Genomic DNA, 17,973 nt, shown 5'->3' on the forward strand with positions numbered 1-17,973 from the left:
AGTCAGTGTATGTGGCCAGTGCCCTAGTCGCTGAGCTACAGGTTCCGAGTGTGGGTTTATTATTTCTATAGTTACAACCATATGGGCACAGGCAAAGAGGAGCGAATGTGTTTTTTCACTTCACATTCCATCTCTCTCCCTGTCCTCCCCGCCCCCCCACCCCCACCCCTTTCTGCCCTTTTGCATTCAGTTTGGTTCGGGACAAATCATATTAACTATCTCTGTGGGATCCCTGCGGCTTTGCATTGCCCCAAGTCTAAGTAATCCCGAGGATGCTTTGAAAACGATTCGTTACATATCTGCTTTTTAAAAATCCAACTATTTGGTGGAAACCTTTAATTCACAAGTCAAACAGCTCAGAACAGAAGCAACTCCCGGGCCGAGGGCGTCGCCACTACACGTAGACTTTGCAGCCGAGCGGGCCTGCCAGCTCGTAGCCCTCGGCCCGGCTGCCCCGCAGCAGCTCCTGCTCTGCGGCCCGGGCCCTGGGCGGCGGGGGGTGCGCGGGCGAGCCCATGGCCTCGTAGCGCCGGTCCAGGTAGCGCAGGTAGAGCAGCACGTGCAGGGCGTAGGCCAGCACCAGCAGCAGGATCAGCGAGGTGACCAGACCTATCAGAACAGCCGGAGAGACCGCGGAGGCGCAGTCGCGGGCCTTGGAGAACCGGCCCCCATGGACAGCGAAGCCCTGGATCTGCAGAGGAAGAGAGGCCCGAGCTGAGGGACACGTGCCTCCCCTCTCTGGATCTGCAGAGGAAGAGAGGCGGGAGCTGAGGGACACGCGCCTCCCCTCCAGAGAACTGCAGAGGAAGAGAGGCCCGAGCTGAGGGACACGCGCCTCCCCTCCCTGGATCTGCAGAGGAAGAGAGGCCCGAGCTGAGGGACACGCGCCTCCCCTCCAGAGAACTGCAGAGGAAGAGAGGCCCGAGCTGAGGGACACGCGCCTCCCCTCCCTGGATCTGCAGAGGAAGAGAGGCGGGTGCTGCGGGACGCTGGTCTCAGCTCCCTGGATCTGCAGAGGAAGAGAGGCGGGAGCTGAGGGACACGCGCCTCCCCTCCCTGGATCTGCTCCCCTCATTAGCCAGACTTGATGTACTGTCACCATCTTCGCTGAATCGTTTAAAAACATGATGCGACAAATGTGACTGTGCTTCTGGGGACAGTGAAACTTAATCTGAAGTCAGAACTGATCCAGAAACTTGGGGATGTTGTCATAATTAAGAGACTCGTGAAATTCAACGCTCTGAAACAAAACCTCGTTTCATCTGATCCTCACAAATATTCTCGTTCTTGTGAAACCAGAACTGCTGCAGTGCCTCTAAAATTCAAAGCACACTCAAAATTTTATAAGTGTTGGTATAAATTTCACAAAGATTTTAAGTCTCGGTTCTTCTGCCTTTGATTCTACTGACAGAAATTAGCCAGGAAACATCTTTCAAGCGAGAATATCACAATCTCCCATGAGGTAAAATATAAATAATAATAAACGCTAACACTTAACACTTCTTAAGGCAGTATCAGACACTGCCTTAATTCATTTAGTATGTACAGGAGCCTATGAGTAAATTGCTATTTATCTTTATTTTATGGGTGAGGAAACTGAGGCACAGTTGAAGATGAAGCAACTTGCCCAGAGTTGCACAACAGTAGGTGTTGTGAAGATACAGTTCAAACTGGGCAGTCTACTGTCAGGCTCAGACTCAGCTTCTGACTCCACAGCTCTGGGTGTGTCCTGTCTCTTGTTCCTCCCAACCCTGCCTCGCCATCTTTACTTGACTTTACCATATAGACTTTGTACCATTTTGGAAGCACTATACAAAAGCCCCTCCTTGCGTCTTGCCCAGAGAATAGAAAGAAAAGCTTTCTCACATGCAAATGAAATGGTTTTATTACTTGAAACTAGGAGAGATTCAAATTGATAACTGACCCTTTTGTCTAATGCTGGCCAAGAGCGATTATTTTAAAACAAGAGTCATGACTGAGGGAGGGCAGCCCCCTGTTTAGCTGGCTTTAAAAATATGACACCCTACCCGGCATCACCTCATTCACTCACTTCCTTTTCAAAGACTACATCAGAAAATTGATTTATCCACAGTGCTTTACTGAAAATTAGTTGTGGTGCCCTGAGTGAGCATTTTAACATTTTCTCGGGGCTACCCACCCTGCCACAGATGTTAGTGGCCTTTCTCACCCAGTTGTCTATGCTCTAGATTGTACTCAAAGCAGCTACCAAAGGGACTCTGGTTCTGGCTACTGGGATCCTTGTTCTGCCTTTCCTATGAGGAAGTAGAGTGGCCTCCTCATCAGACTAGTACGTGGGAGACAAGTTCCTCAATCACAAAAGGTGACCTCCTTCAGTGCTGCAACTCCAGCCAAGAAAAATGTACTCAAATCAATTGCCACTTAATTCTTAGCAATTCCAGGTTGAGAACAGGAAGTGTAAAGAATGCCTGAAGGAGATACTGAACATCCATGCCCTGGACTAGAGGTTACAAACATGCTATGTCTCATTATGTGCAGTATATATAAGTATCCTTGGAACCACAGGTGAATTTTGTTTGGTCCAGTGTCTTGAATATCCTGAAAATTTCCTTTAAGAACCCCTATTTCTAGTCTCTATTGAAAAGCCAGAAGATCTAGTACTACTGACCCTGTATTTCTATTAAAAAAAAAAAAAATCTTAAACTGGATAGCCACATGGAGAACAAAATGGGATCCTTATTTCTCACCATACACAAAAATCAACTCAAGATGGATTAAACACTTAAATGGAAGACATGGCACCATAAAAATAATAAGGGAAAATCACATTAATGTACACAGCTATGATTTAATAAAAAAAAATAATAATAAGAGAAAATTAATGTCGGAAAAATTCTTCTAGACATTGGCCTAGACAATGAATTCATGACTAAGATCCCAAAAGCAAATGCAACAAAAACAAAAATAAATAAACAGGACTTAATTAAACTAAAAAGCTTCTGCACAGCAACAGAAACAATCAACAGAGTAAATAGGCAATCTACAGAATGGGAAAGAAATATTTCCAAACTACACATCTGACAAAGAACTAATACCCCAAATCTACAAGGAACTCAAACAAATCAAAAGAAAACAAAACACTATTAAAAAGTGGGCAAAAGACATGAACATTTTTTAAAAGATACAATGGCCCACAAACATGAAAAAATGTTCTGTATCACTAATCATGAGGGAAATTCAAATTAAAACCACAGTCAGATAACACCTTACCCAGTCAGAATAGAATAAAATGTCAAAAACAATACATGATGGCCTGGATGCAGTGAAAAGGAAACCCTGTAGGCAGGAGTGTAGATTATTATAGGCAGCAATGTAGATTAGCACAATCTCTGCGGAAGAGAGTGTGGTGATTTCTCAAAGAACTAAAAGTAGATTCACCATTAGATTCAGCATTTCCACTACAGGGTATCTACCCACAGAAAAGAAATCATAATACCAAAAAGTTCCCTGCAGTTGTGTCACAGTACAATTCAAAACTGCAAAGATAAGGAATCAACCTAAGTGCCCATCAATTGAGGAGTGAAAAAAGAAAATGTGGAACATATATACCATGAACTACTACTGAGCCATTAAAAAAAGAATGTAATGTTTTTTGCAACAACTTGGATGGAACAGGAGGCTATTATCCTAAGTGAAGCAATGCAAGAATGGAAAACCAAATTCTTCACATTCTCATTTACAAGTGGGAGCTAAGAAATGGGTACAGGGACATGAAGAATGGTATCTTGGACATGGAAGACTCAGAAGAAAAACTGTCAGGTGCAATGAATACTATACAGTCATGAGCACTAAACCCAGACATCACCACTGTAAAATCCAGCCTTATAAACAAAAACCTTTTATACCTCTAAATCTACTGAAATTTTAAAAATTGTTTCCAAGACATAAAAATATTTAAATCAGTAAATCTAGGCAAAAAGTAGATAGGTGTTTATTCATTCCTGCAACTTTTCTATAAGTTTACAATTTTTCAAAAATAAATCAAAGAAAGGGTGGCACCTGTGGCTCAAAGGTGTAGGGCGCTGGCCCCGTATGCCAGAGGTGGTGGGTTCAAACTCAGGCCTAGCCAAAACTGCAAAAAAAAATAGATCAAAGAACAAAGTTTTTCATGACTTTGCCACAATTTCCAACTGGCCACCCCATCATTTGCCCAAGGCATCTGAGTTTGCCAGGCATGTGACCTCACTCTATACTTTATTCCTGGAATAAGCTACACCAGCAAAGCTACATAAGTGGAGAGCAGCCATTTGTACACTTAGCTCAGCCAGCATCGCCACCTCCTCTTCTCCCCTGGACTGAGAGTGCATTCTGCCATCTGTTTCCATGAAGAAGGTTTTAACAAGGCCTACCTACCTCTGACACCCAAAGTTGTGTCACTGTAAGGATGCTGCTGAGGATGTATGCAGTGCACAGCACAAAGTATGAATATATGCATCATGAGCAAACTTTCAGCTGTCTTAGCGACCCTGTGAACATGTAACTGAGCATTTCTTTCTTATGCTGACTGCTCTTGAAGCTTCAGGGCCAAATTACTGTGCCACTTCCTACCAGTGCAGACCTGTGGGTTTGTGTACCAGCCTCACTCATGGCTCTAATTGATATTTTCTTCCTTTGTTTTTCTTCACTGTCATGCCTTTGCCCATGATTTTATTTTATTTTTTAGCTGTAAACTATACATAACATAAAATTTACCATCTTAACTATCTTAGATGTACAGTACAGTCCACATTCATATTGTTATACACCCTTCACCACCATCCTCTCCAGAACACTTTCCAACTTATAAACTGAAACTCTTGTGTCCACTAAATACTAACTCTCCATTCGCCTCTCACGTCAGCCTTTAGCAATACTCCTCTACTTTTTGCCTTTGTGAACTTGACTATGTAGGTACCTCATGTAAGTGGAATTGTACAGTATTTGCCCCTTTGTACCTTGCTTATTTTACTTAGCATAACATCTTCAAGGCTTCTTCATGTTGCAGCATATATCCAAATTTCCTTCATTTTTAAGGCTGAATAATATTGCATTGTATATATATGCTAGATTTTGTTGATCTGTCCACCCAGTGATGAACATTTGGGTTGTTTTCACCTTTTGGCTGTTGTGAATAATGCTGCTATGAATATGTATATTCGAGTATCTGTTCGAGTCCCTGCTTTCAATTCTCTGGGCCACATACCTAGAAGAGGAATTGCTGGATCACTTGATAATTTTTTGTTTAATTTTGGGGGAACCACAATACTTTGTTCCAAAGCATTTGCACATTTGCACATTTTACACTTCCACTAGAAATGCACAAAGGTTCCAATTTCTCCACATCCTTGTCACTATTTGTTATTTTCTGTTTGTTTGTTATTGTTTTTAATTTTAATTTTAATTTTAGAGACAGGATCTCACTCTGCTGTTCAGGGTGGAGTGCAGTGGTGCAATCACAGCTCACTGCAACTTCAAACTCAAGGGCTCCTATGTCAATCTCCTGAGTAGCTAAGACTACAGATTTGCATCAGGACACCTACAAATAAATTTGTCTCACTATGTTGCTTAGGCTGCTCTCAAGCTCCTGGCCTCAAGCAGTCCTTATGTCTTGGCCTCCCAAAGCATTGAGATTGGGGCGACACCTGTGGCTCAAAGGGGTAGAGTGCTGGCCTCATATGCCAGAGGTGGTGGGTTCAAACCCAGCCCTGGCCAAAAAAATCAATCAATCAATAAAAATAAATAAATAATAATATGCCAAAGCATTGAGATTACAGGTGTGAGTCACCATACCCAGCCTTGTTGTTATTTATGATAGCCATTCTAACAGGGTTGAAGTGGTTTGCTTGTTGTTACAAGTTGTTTTTCTTGTAGTTTCTGTAAGTCGCTTAAAGTCATTTCTGGAACAAGTAGATATATCAATTAATCAATTCCACCATCCTCATTAGGCAAGATTATATGTAAATTATTCCTTATTTTCATTATTACCTCTTCTCCCTTTTCTGGCTGGACTCTCTTTTTAAAGGGAAAGGTACGCATAGACATACAGAGACACATATAGAATATATAATATATATAACAGATATAAACATTTATATGTGTGTGTGTATGTATATATGTATGTCTACATATGAATATCCTTGGAGCTAAACCATCTAGAATTGAAGTTCTGCCTCTACCATTTACATCACTTTGAAAAAATATGTAATTATCAGAGCTTCAATCACTTCATTTGTAAAATAAGGATAATCACAGTGATCTTATAGCATTATGATGTGTTTTGAAGATTAACTACGTAAAATAACTACAACAGTGCCAACACATAGCAAGAATGTGTAAGCGGTGGTTGTTGCACATGCAACATGATCCTGGTGTTTCTGTACATATTGGTCATGTATTCTTTACATTCTTAAAGATAGCTCAGAAATGGAGAGAAGCTAAGTAACTTACCAGGGTATCTAAGAAGTAATTTGAAACCAAATCTGTCCGACTCCAAGATGCAAACTCCTCCCCACCCAAACTGCCCCCCATCAGCACCACACCTCACCATGTATGTGAACTCCGTGTATAAGGAAAAGATTGTAAAGTGCCCAAGAAAGGATAACACCAAGCCCTGCCAACTCCTTCAGTGAGTTAGAACAAGATAAGCTTTTCCCCAGGTGAACAGGATAGAGGAACTGGGCAGACTGTCTCTCAGCCTGAGAGTCTAGTGGTGAAAAGGAACCTCTCCCACCCCCATGCCTTTCCCTGACTATTGTCAAGAGGATCTCTGGGATATTTTTGACTCCGTGGCTGACGGTTCCAATCCTGAGCCGGTGCCAAAGCTGTCACTCACACTACAAATGTACTTCTTATCTGCCCTGATAGGATCAGTGTTCCATTCCCTGAAGGAAATAAAATAATTGTCTGGCAACGCCTCTCCCCTGAAAGGCCTCTCTGTCCAGGAAGTGTCAGCGAGCGGGTTTCACCCAGAGTCACCAGGGCCTAGGTGGTGGGCATTCCTCACTGATAATGACTAGTGACTGGATAAACCTGAAAGTAAAAGCAAGCATGGTGGGACGTGGGGCCACGGGAGAGGAAATTCTCTATCCAATTCCATTTCACACCATTGAAGGTAAAGGAAAGAGAATGCCATTATTATTTTAAAGGTATCCACTTCTCTTTCCCTGCAACATCAATATTTGTTTCTGGTGTCTTGAAACAAAAACTGCGTTTCTTTGGCACCAAATACGCAGGAGCCTTGGGCCTGTGTTTCAGTTTATTACCTGGAAATCAACAAAAGTGATCTCCCACAGGCCGGGGCCGGTGTCCGGGCGGTTGGGCAGCAGGAGGACGTGGGAGCGCTGCAGGCTGCTGACACGCTGGCAGCGATAGGAATAGCGCGAGGAGGCGTGGATGCCGCTGGCGTTGAAGACTGCCTGGACTGAATTGTTGAAGATAATCTCAACGCGATGCAAGCTAAACCAGCTCTCGATGGACAACTTGTTGTAATTGGTAAGGATGAACCTGAAAGTGGTGATAAAACACCGTTACTTCCAAAGCACTTTTGCATTGACTGACGCAGGACATAGTCTATGAACAGTGCGATGGCGCCCTCTATTGTCCAGTGACAGAACTGGTTTGGGGAGAGGCTCCGCTTTGGTTCCAAAGGACAGCCCTCTGGGTGAGGGGCTGGGAAAGCAAAGGACAGAACAGCCCCCCCAAAGTGAGCAATACAAATTTATAGAAAGGGAAAATCACAGAACGCTCAAGGTTTTTTTTCCTTTCTTAGAATCAGCATTTGATTATCATTACAAGAAAATAATTGAAAAACAGCTTAAATAAGACTGGGCAGTGTGGCTGACGCCTGTCATCCTAGCACTCAGGGAAGCTGAGGTGGCTGGATTTCTTGAGCTCAGACCTGAACAAGAGAAAAACCCCATCTCTACTAAAAATAGAAAAATTAGCAGGGCACATGGTGGTGCCTGTAAGTCCCATAAGTCCCAGCTACAGGGGAGGCTGAGGCAGGAGGATCCCTTGAGTTGGAGTTGGAGGTTGCTGTGAGCTATGATGCCAGGGCACTGTAGCCTGGGGCAACAAAGTGAGACTGTCTCCAAAAAAGAAAAAAAAAACACTTAAATAGATATCAATAAAGAACTAGCTAAATTGTGGCTAAAAATAATTCTTCTACTATGTGTCAGTCACCCTTCTGTGTTATTGGTGTGAATTTTATTTAATCATCACTTCAACACCTTAAGATAGACAGTGTTATTATCCTCATTTCACAGATGAGGAAGCTAAGACACAAAAGGGTTAAATAACTGTGCAAGTCTGCTGGGAGAGTGTGTTGGAACTGGGCTTCTATCCAACCTGTGACACCAGCGTCCTTACTCTCACCCATTTTGGAATGGCATGTTCCCCAGCCATGAAAAAGTTATAATGTACACATGTCACGATCATTTTACCATCATTTAGAAAAATGTGTGACTGCACAGGAAAAAACGTCTGGAAAGATAGAGATTAAAACACTGATAGTGGTTACATATAATACTTGGATTATTGGTGATTTTCGTTTTCTTCTTTTTATAGCTCAATATTTTCTGACTTTTCTGTTTTCAGTGGTTTGTCTTGTTTTAGTTTTCATTCCTTTGGAAGCAGACCCTGAGACAAAGATGTGAATACAAGAAGTATTGGGGAGAATTTAGTCATTCAAAATGTGTAGAGCAGAAAGAAGAGAAATGACAGGAGGGGGACGCAGCCAGAAACAACACTCGTTTAAGCAAGTTTCCACTGTTACCAGGTGAGGGAGCCAGAGAAGAGCGCGTGTTTCTGAGTTATCACAGCTAAGGGAGAGGGAACTGAGGTATTTATACATTTTTTTCAGTCATTGCTGAAGGTCTCCTGGCCTAGCAGTGGGAGGCTGTGGGCCCTTTTAGCCAGGGACAGCTTTTAGGCAAAGGGAGGCTAGCAGTTGGCAAGTTAGGCAGTGGGCTCTAGTGCTCTCAAATGGAAAGGCCCAAGTTGATACAGATGGGTTAGCATCAGTTTCTGCTACATACCTTTAGCATCAGAAAAAATAATCCTAATAGGGTGGTGCCTGTAGCTCAGTGAGTAGGGCACATATACCAGGGGTGGTGGGTTCAAACGCAGCTTCGGCCAAACTGCAACAACAACCAAAAAAATAGCTGGGCGTTGTGGCGGGCGCCTGTGGTCCCAGCTACTTGGGAGGCTGAGGCAAGAAAATACCTAAGCCCAAGAGCTGGAGGTTGCTGTGAGCTGTGACACCATTGCACTCTACTGAGGGCGACAAAATGAAACTCTGTCTCTAAAAAATAATAATAATAATAATAACAATAATCATAATAATAAAGCTATTTTCCTTTTGGTAAAAAGTGCAATCATGGATCAGAAATATTCCCCATTTCTCTATCAAACAGATATGTATATGTGTTTGGTCACCTGTGGGATTCCATTTACTTATAAAGTTTCTCTCAAAGGTGATGGCATGTGTTTTCTAAATTTGATCAAACACTAGTGTTCTGTGATATGTAGATAAGTGTTCTGAGGGAGAAAACTTTCTAGGGTTAAACATAGGGACACTAGGTTAAGTTACAAAGAGCAACAGAATTCCTTACGAACATGTCTTCTTAGAACCTTTAGAGTACAAGTTTATCCTGTGAATATCCAAGAGGAAGAGGTGGTTTGTAGTCATTCCCAATGTCCTACACATACTTGGTCACAGACTCTCTTCATTATGGGATCTTAGAGACATTTTCACAGAGCAGAAGTTTTCCATAGAGCATGGCTTAGGGAGACTGCTCTGAAACATCCTACTGGTTTGTTAAAGGCACAACTATTGTGCCAAGTAATGTTAAAGGCACAACTATTTATCACCACTTAAGGGTTTGTCCTATAGGAAGATAAACACTCTATTTTTATAAAAGAAAAAAAAATAATGATTTCAAATTGCCCCCCCCACCCACCCACCCAGGAGAAGTTCCTAACTGCTTGGATAAAACCACCGTTGGCAGTTGCATCCTTTTAAAACACATACCCAAAAAGCTGCTATGTTGATTGTCCGCAGGGGAAATCAGATAAAAGAGGCTTTTTCTCTGTAATTACATGGTCAGTGTGATTCATTGTGATGAGACATGGAAAATAATATCAAACCAGAGCCCCAGCCCTTGGCACTTCATTTATATTTTATTGTTTGCATAGATAAAAGGATATCCCATTTTCAGGTTGGTGAGTTTTCTGAATCCCTAATTGAGGAGAAGAGAACTACAGGTCTTTGGAAAAGAGCATTGTTACAGGCTCCTGTCATCACACACCACCACCTTTTCAGTGTCCTTAGGTAGATGTAGCATTTGACATGTGACAATGCTTAGGCACAGAGCAGCCCATGATAAAACCCATGGAATGAATAAACTGTAAAGAGCTAACTTGAAGTGCTGAATCTGTGAGACTCCACAGTGGCATTCTACCTACCTTATGTCAAGACCTTTGGGATTTTCAGCATCACCAAACTTCAGAGACAACCTAAAAAAAAAAGAAAAAACCAGAAACAGGGGGTGGAGATAAGATGGCTCGCTGAAGCCAGCTTTCCACAGAGGCTCCTGTACAGAAGGAGAGTTAAAGGACAGAAATTTAGCAAGTAATCTGGTGGATTAGAGCTGCACCAAGATAGAAGGTTGAAGAACACACATCAACCCGGCTGAGGCGAGCTGCGACCCCAAGGATACAAACAAAAGGTACAAAATCCATCACCAAGCAGACAGGAGTCCCCTCCCCCATGAGAACGGCTCGGAGTTCCCCACAAGCAACGAGCAGAGTTCAAACATCCTCCCACTACACTCCACGGAAGAGACCCTCTAAAAACTGGACCTACCTCCCCTACTAGGGTGCCACGTTCTCCTGCCAGGCATAAAACTGTATAAAACTGTATATATTCTCTACGTGCAATTCTGAGCTCCCAGTACTCCCCTCCACTCTCAATCTGACGTCTGGAGGCCTGTCCCCCAGGAGTCCAGATTCTTGGGTGATTTCTCGAGGGGTGTGGACAAGGCTTAGACTGGAGCTGGTCAGTGCTGATTCTGTGGCACAGGAGTGAGGAGAGGACGGTCGGCTGAGAGAGAACCACACCAGAGCAGCGGTGCTCCAAGGCGCACAGCAGTAGCTGTTTTTGGCAACAACAGGGCTCACTCCCGGATATTCCCAAGCCACACCCCCTGTCTCCCTGGGCAATCAGAGGAGGCGGGCATCTTCTCAGGTGGCAACCACTGCGGAACTGATCTGAGACGGAAACGCAGGCCCCGTGAGTAAAGGGTTTGCCTGAGGCGGTACCGGCCTGGGTGGAGTGTGGGGACTAGAAAATGCACGTGCAGAGCTGGGAAATTCCCAGGGCAGGGCTGAACCAGAGGACCACTTTACTGAGCCTAAGACGCACCTCACCCTCAGGAGATCATCAGCCTATAGACAAAGGAAGGCAGGAGACTAGAACTGACAGCTAACTGAATACAAACCTGCAGGAGCAAAGACAGGGCCTGAGGCGCAGGCTCTGGGAACTCAAAACAGCTTCTCTTCTGCAGGGGAATTTAGCAGGAACAGAAACAAATGCCCACAAAGTTATTCTGTTCTGTTCTGTCAGTAACATCAATCAGGGGTAGGGCTAGAACTGAGTGAACACCCCCCAGTCTCCATTAAGCGCCCAAGGTTGTCAGGCCTCATGTCCCCCTGCTGGATAGAGGCAGAGTGCAGCGGCCTGGCTGAGCAGATATAGATTTCCTTGAGATTCAGGCAGGTGCAACCACCTGGAGTATCTGTTAACGAGAGGCAACTGGGTCACAGCCCTGCGGGGCTATCAGTGACTGGGTGTGACAAAGGTGCAAGGTGAGGAATGAGGCATCAACCTTCCAAGACTAATCTATTTGCTGGGTGGGTCCTCCTGAATTCACAGAACACCGGAACAAGTCATATCTGAGTTGTCACCAAACCCCTGTGATCCAGTTACCAGAGACCTTTTAAAATCTCCCACCTGAAACAGGTGCTGACTGGGACAATTGATTTGGACCTTTTGAACTGAGCCAATCACCCGAGGACTATTTAAGTGGTGCCCTGGGTGTGTGGTTGTAGGAAGGTTTGATTTTCCTTTTCCAATTGTTGCTTGTGGGGGGGCGGGGTGACTTAATTGCTGGTATTTCTCCACAGCTGAGACTTCAACCCAGAGTAACTGTTTCACTAGGGTCAGACAGAGACCAGCTGAAAATGAGACAGAACCACTTAGTCCCACCACACCAAACAGGTCCCCAGTTTCTCAGGCCATAGCACTGTACAGGTCTTCAACAAAGCTCCAGGGGAAAAATCAAATGGTGTAAAATAATCATAGGGCAGAATCAGCAGAAAAACTCTGGTAACATGAATAACCAGAATAGATCAACCCCCACCCCCAAGGAAAGATATGGGAGATGTAACTGAAGATTCCCATACACAAACAGCTGGCTGAGATATCAGAAATTGAAGTCAGAATTTGGATTGCAAACAAGATTAATAGAATGGAGGAAAACTTGGAATTAGAAATTCGAGGAGCAATTCAAAAGTCGGAATTAGAAATTCGAGGAGAAATTCAAAAGTTGTCCCAAGAATTTAATGAATTTAAAGACAAAACTACCAAAAATTTTGACACACTGAAAATGCAGCCCTCAAAGATCTAAAAAAATACAGTAGAATCCCTCAGTAACAGAGTGGAGCAAACAGAAGAAAGGATTTCTGACATTGAAGACAAAGCCTTTGAATGCTCCCAAACTCTCAAAGAGGAAGAGAAATGGAGAGCAAAAACGGATCATTCTCTCATAGAGCTCTGGGATAATTCGAAGAAGGCTAATATCCACCTCATTGGAATCCCTGAAACTGATGAAGTGGCCTTGCAAGGCACAGAAGCCCTTCTCCATGAAATTATGAAAGAGAATTTTCCAGACATGCCAAGAGATTCTGAAATTCAGATAGCTGTTTCAGAACCCCAGCATGACTCAATCCAAATAAGACATCCCCCAGGCATATCATAATTAACTTCACTAAAGTTAATAACAAGGAGAATATTCTGAAAGCAGCCAGATGCAAGAAATCCGTTACCTACAAAGGGAAGAATATTAGAATGACTGCAGATCTCTCTGCTGAAACTTTTCAAGCCAGAGAGGGTGGACATTGACTTTTAATCTCCTAAAGCAAAATAACTTTCAACCCCGGATCCTGTATCCAGCTAAACTGAGTTTTATTTATGATACAGAAATTAAATACTTTAATGACATTCATATGTTGAAGACATTTGCCATAACTAAACCAGCTCTTCAGCATATTCTCAGACCTATCCTCCATAATGACCAACGCAATCCTCTACCACAAAAGTAAACTCACTCAGAAACTTTTGATCAAACTCCAACTTCCACAGTGGCGAAAGGATTAAAAATGTCCACTGGACTTTCAAAAAACTGGACACCCAAAATTTTACCAGACTTATCAATATTCTCCATTAATGTGAATGGCTTAAATTGTCCTCTAAAGAGGCACAGGTTAGCTTATTGGATACAAAAACTCAGGCTAGATATTTGCTGCATACAAGAGTCACATCTTACCTTAAAAGATAAATATAGACTAGGGGTGAAAGGATGGTCGTCCATATTTCAGGCAAATGGTAATCAAAACAAAGCAAGTGTTGCAATTCTATTTGCAGAAACAATAGGCTTTAAACCAACAAAGGTAAGGAAGGATAAGAATGGTCACTTCGTATTTGTTAAGGGTAATACTCAGTATGATGAGATTTCAATTATTAATATTTATGCACCCAACCAGAATGCACATCAATTTATAAGAGAAACTCTAACAGACATGAGCAACTTGATTTTCTCCAGCTCCATAATAGTCAGAGATTTCAACACTCCTTTGGCAGTGTTGGATAGATCCTCCAATAAGAAGATGAGCAAAGAAGTTTTAGATTTAAACTTAACCATCCAATATTTGGATTTAGCAGATATCTACAGAACATTTCATACCAAAAAAACTGAATACACATACTTCTCATCAGCCCACAGAACATACTCCAAAATCGATCACATCTTAGGTCACAAGTCTAACCTCCATAAATTTAAAGGAATAGAAATTATTCCTTGCATCTTCTCAGACCACCATGGAATAGAAGTTGAACTCAGTAACAACAGGAATCTGCATACTCATACAAAAACATGGAAGTTAAATAACCTTATGCTGAATGATAGCTGGGTTAGAGAAGAGATTAAGAAGGAAATTTCCAAATTTTTGGAACAAAATGACAAGGAAGACACGAATTATCAGAACCTCTGGGATACCGCAAGAGTAGTCCTAGGAGGGAAAGCCTTACTCAAGAGAACAGAAAGAGAGGAAGTTAACAACTTAATGGGACATCTCAAGTAACTGGAAAAGGAAGAATATTCCAAACCCAAACCCAGTAGAAGAAAAGAAATAACCGAAATTCGAGCAGAATTAAATGAAATTGAAAACAAAAGAATTATATAACAGATCAAAAAGTTCGTTTTTTGAAAAGAACAATAAAATAGATAAACCTTTGGCTAACCTAACCAGGAAAAAAAGAGTAAAATCTCTAATCTCATCAATCAGAAACGACAAAGACGAAATAACAACAGAATCCTCAGAAAGTCAAAAAAATCCTTAATGAATATTACAAAAAACTTTATTCTCAGAAATATGAAAATCTTAAGGAAAATGACCCTTACTTGGAAGCACATCACCTTCCAAGACTTAGCCAGAATCAAGTGGAAATGTTGAACAGGCCAATGTCAAGTTCTGAAATAGCATCAACCATACAAAATCTCCCTAAAAAGAAAAGCCCGGGACCACATGGCTTCACGTCAGAATTCTACCTAACCTAATTCTACCAAACCTTTAAAGAGGAACTAGTACCTATATTACTCAACCTGTTCCAAAATGTAGAAAAAGAAGGAAGACTACCCAACACGTTCCATGAAGCCAACATCACCCTGATCCCCAAACCAGGAAAAGACCCAAGAAAAGAAAATTATAGACCAAAATCACTAATTAATATAGATGCAAAAATATTCAACAAGATCCTAACAAACAGAATCCAGCAACACATCAAACAAATTATACATCATGACCAAGTCGGTTTTATCCCAGGGTCTCAAGGCTGGTTCAATGTACGTAAATCTATAAGTATAATTCAGCACATAAACAAATTAAAAACCAAAGACCATATGATTCTCTCAATTGATGCAGAAAAAGCTTTTGATAATATCCAGCATCCCTTCATGATTAGAACACTTAAGTTTGGTATAGAAGGGGCATTTCTTAAACTGATAGAGTCCATCTACAGTAAACACACAGCCAATATAGTATTGAATGGAGTTAAATTGAAATCATTTCCACTCAGATCAGGAACCAGACAAGGCTGCCCATTGTCTCCATTGCTCTTTAACATTGTAATGGAAGTTTTAGCCATCGCAATTAGGGAAGAAAAGGAGATCAAGGGTATCCATATAGGGTCAGAAGAGATCAAACTTTTGCTCTTCGCAGATGATATGATTGTATATCTGGAAAACACCAGGGATTCTACTACAAAACTCTTAGAAGTGATCAAGGAATACAGCAACATCTCAGGTTACAAAATCAACATTCATAAATTGGTAGCCTTTATATATGACAACAATACTCAAGCTGAAAAAAACAGTTAAGGACTCTATTCCATTCACACTAGTGTCAAAGAAGATGAAATATTTGGGAGTTTATCTAACAAAGGACATGAAAGATCTCTATAAAGAGAACTATGAAACTCTAAGAAAAGAAATAGCTGAAAATGTTAACAAAATGGAAAAACATACCATGCTCATGGCTGGGAAGAATCAAAATTGTTAAAATGTCCATACTAACCAAAGCAATATACAATTTTAATGCAATCCCTATTAAAGCTCCACTTTCATACTTTAAAGATCTTGAAAAAATAATACTTAGTTTTATATGGAATCAGAAAAAACCTCAAATAGCCAAGTCATTACTCAGAAATAAAAACAAAGCGGGAGGAATTACGCTACCAGACCTCAGACTATACTATAAACCGACAGTGATCAAAACAGCATGGTACTGGCACAAAAACAGAGAGGTAGATGTCTGGAACAGAATAGAGAACCAAGAGATGTATCCAGCTACTTACTGTTATTTGATCTTTGACAAGCCAATTAAAAACATTCAGTGGAGAAAAGATTCCCTATTTAACAAACGGTGCTGGGTGAACTGGCTGGCAACCTCAAAATGGATCATAGACCTGAATATAACACCTCGAACAAAGTGCAATATGTATAGAAGAAACTTAGAGGTAGGCAATGGTTTCTTGAACAAAATACAAAAGCATGAACCATAAAAGAAAAAATTGATAAATTGAACTTTATTAAAATCTAAAACTCTTACTCTTCAGAAGACACTGTTAAGAAAACAAAAAATGGGGCAACGCCTGTGGCTCAAGGAGTAGGGCACTGGTCCCATATGCTGGAGGTGGCGGGTTCAAACCTAGCCCTGGCCAAAAACCACAAAAAAAAAAAAAAAGAAAGAAAACAAAACAAAAAATGGTCAGTGCAATGGCTTACACCTATAATTGAAGCATTATACACAAAGTATATGTAACACAACTCAATAAGAAGACAATCCAACTTCAAAATAGTCAGAAGTGACTGGGTACGGTTGCTCACGTCTGTAATCCTAGGACTTTGGGAGGCCAAGACAGGAGGAGAAGAGGATCACTTGAAGCCAGGAGTTCAACACTGGCTTGGGCAGCCTAGTAAGAGCTCATCTCTACAAAAATATATTTTTAAAAAATTAAAAACAAAACAAAAAAAAATTAGCTGTCCATAGTGGCATATGCCTTTTAGTCCCAGATCTTCAGGAGGCTGAGGCAGGAGGATCACTTGATCCCAGGGCTTTAAAGTTGCAGTAAGCTATGATAACACCACTGCACTCTAGCCTGGGTGAGAGAATGAGAAAAGGAAGGTAGATATGCAAATAGCAAATAAGTACATGAAAAGATGCTCAGCATCATTAAAAATTGGAAAAAGTCAAAGAAAACCACAGTAAGATAGCACAGTACAATAATCAGAATGGTTGAAATATTTTTAGCTGACTCTTAAGCTTTTAATACCTACATTTATTCGTATTTTCCTGAGAGTAAACACAAGATTTCCTGGAGCAGAGACAATTATTATTTACTCATGGGAATAACCTTGTTGGTTCCCCTCTTCACCTAATTCTTCTCCCTAGGCAACATGGTAAGAGTCAGATGTCATTCTACCCATACTGTAATTTGTAAAACAGATGAGGAACACCAAAATTATGAATCTGGGAGTTTATTTGGGGATAGACAGTGGTTCCCTCATCACCTCCAGAGAACAGGAGAGAAACATTTTCTGCCTTAATGTCAATAAATTGTCTTTGGGAAGAGAAGAAGGACAATCTCCAGCAAATAAGCAGAAAAGTTTAATTAGCCTTTGAGTTGGAGCAAATAGCCCACCATAAAGGACACAAATGCCTAAAGGTTTTAATATCTATGGTATGTAAATAAATGTCTTTAAGGAGAAGATAAGACCCACTCTGAGTTTCTAACCCCTGGAATGTCTCCATGATCCCAAGTTTCATTATCCCTTAACATAGAAACTCATTTCTCCAAAGAGGTAAATCTCTCACTAACTCCAAGGCTTAGCTTATAACCCAGGTGCAAGTAAAATTTATTCAGAAATTACTAAATATGCCTAAGCATAAAAATGTTTTCTCTACAGTCTCACTTCTACAATATAAAGCATTAGTGAGGATTTGAAGCAACTGGAACTCACATACAATGCTGGTGGGAAGGGAAAATTATGGAACCACTTTAAAAAACAATTTGGCAGTTTCTTAAAAAGTTAAACATACACATACCATTTGATCCAGCCT

General features: G+C 41.4%; 1 protein-coding gene across 1 annotated transcript in view; it reads right to left on the reverse strand.

Annotated features, from left to right (window-relative positions):
- Nucleotides 1-340: 340 nt before the first annotated feature.
- The window catches only part of LOC128589204 (V-type proton ATPase subunit S1-like protein), a 29,693-nt gene continuing 12,060 nt past the window's right edge, over nucleotides 341-17,973 (reverse strand). Inside the window, exons 5-7 of the mRNA XM_053596144.1 lie at nucleotides 10,483-10,533; nucleotides 7,281-7,521; nucleotides 341-691 (exon numbers count right to left, since the gene is read on the reverse strand). Of these exons, the coding sequence (XP_053452119.1) occupies nucleotides 395-691; nucleotides 7,281-7,521; nucleotides 10,483-10,533 (589 nt within the window). The 3' untranslated portion in view covers nucleotides 341-394. The remainder of the gene's footprint in view (nucleotides 692-7,280; nucleotides 7,522-10,482; nucleotides 10,534-17,973) is intronic.

This window comes from Nycticebus coucang, chromosome 1 (genome assembly GCF_027406575.1).
Source record: "Nycticebus coucang isolate mNycCou1 chromosome 1, mNycCou1.pri, whole genome shotgun sequence".
Lineage (NCBI taxonomy): Eukaryota > Metazoa > Chordata > Mammalia > Primates > Lorisidae > Nycticebus > Nycticebus coucang.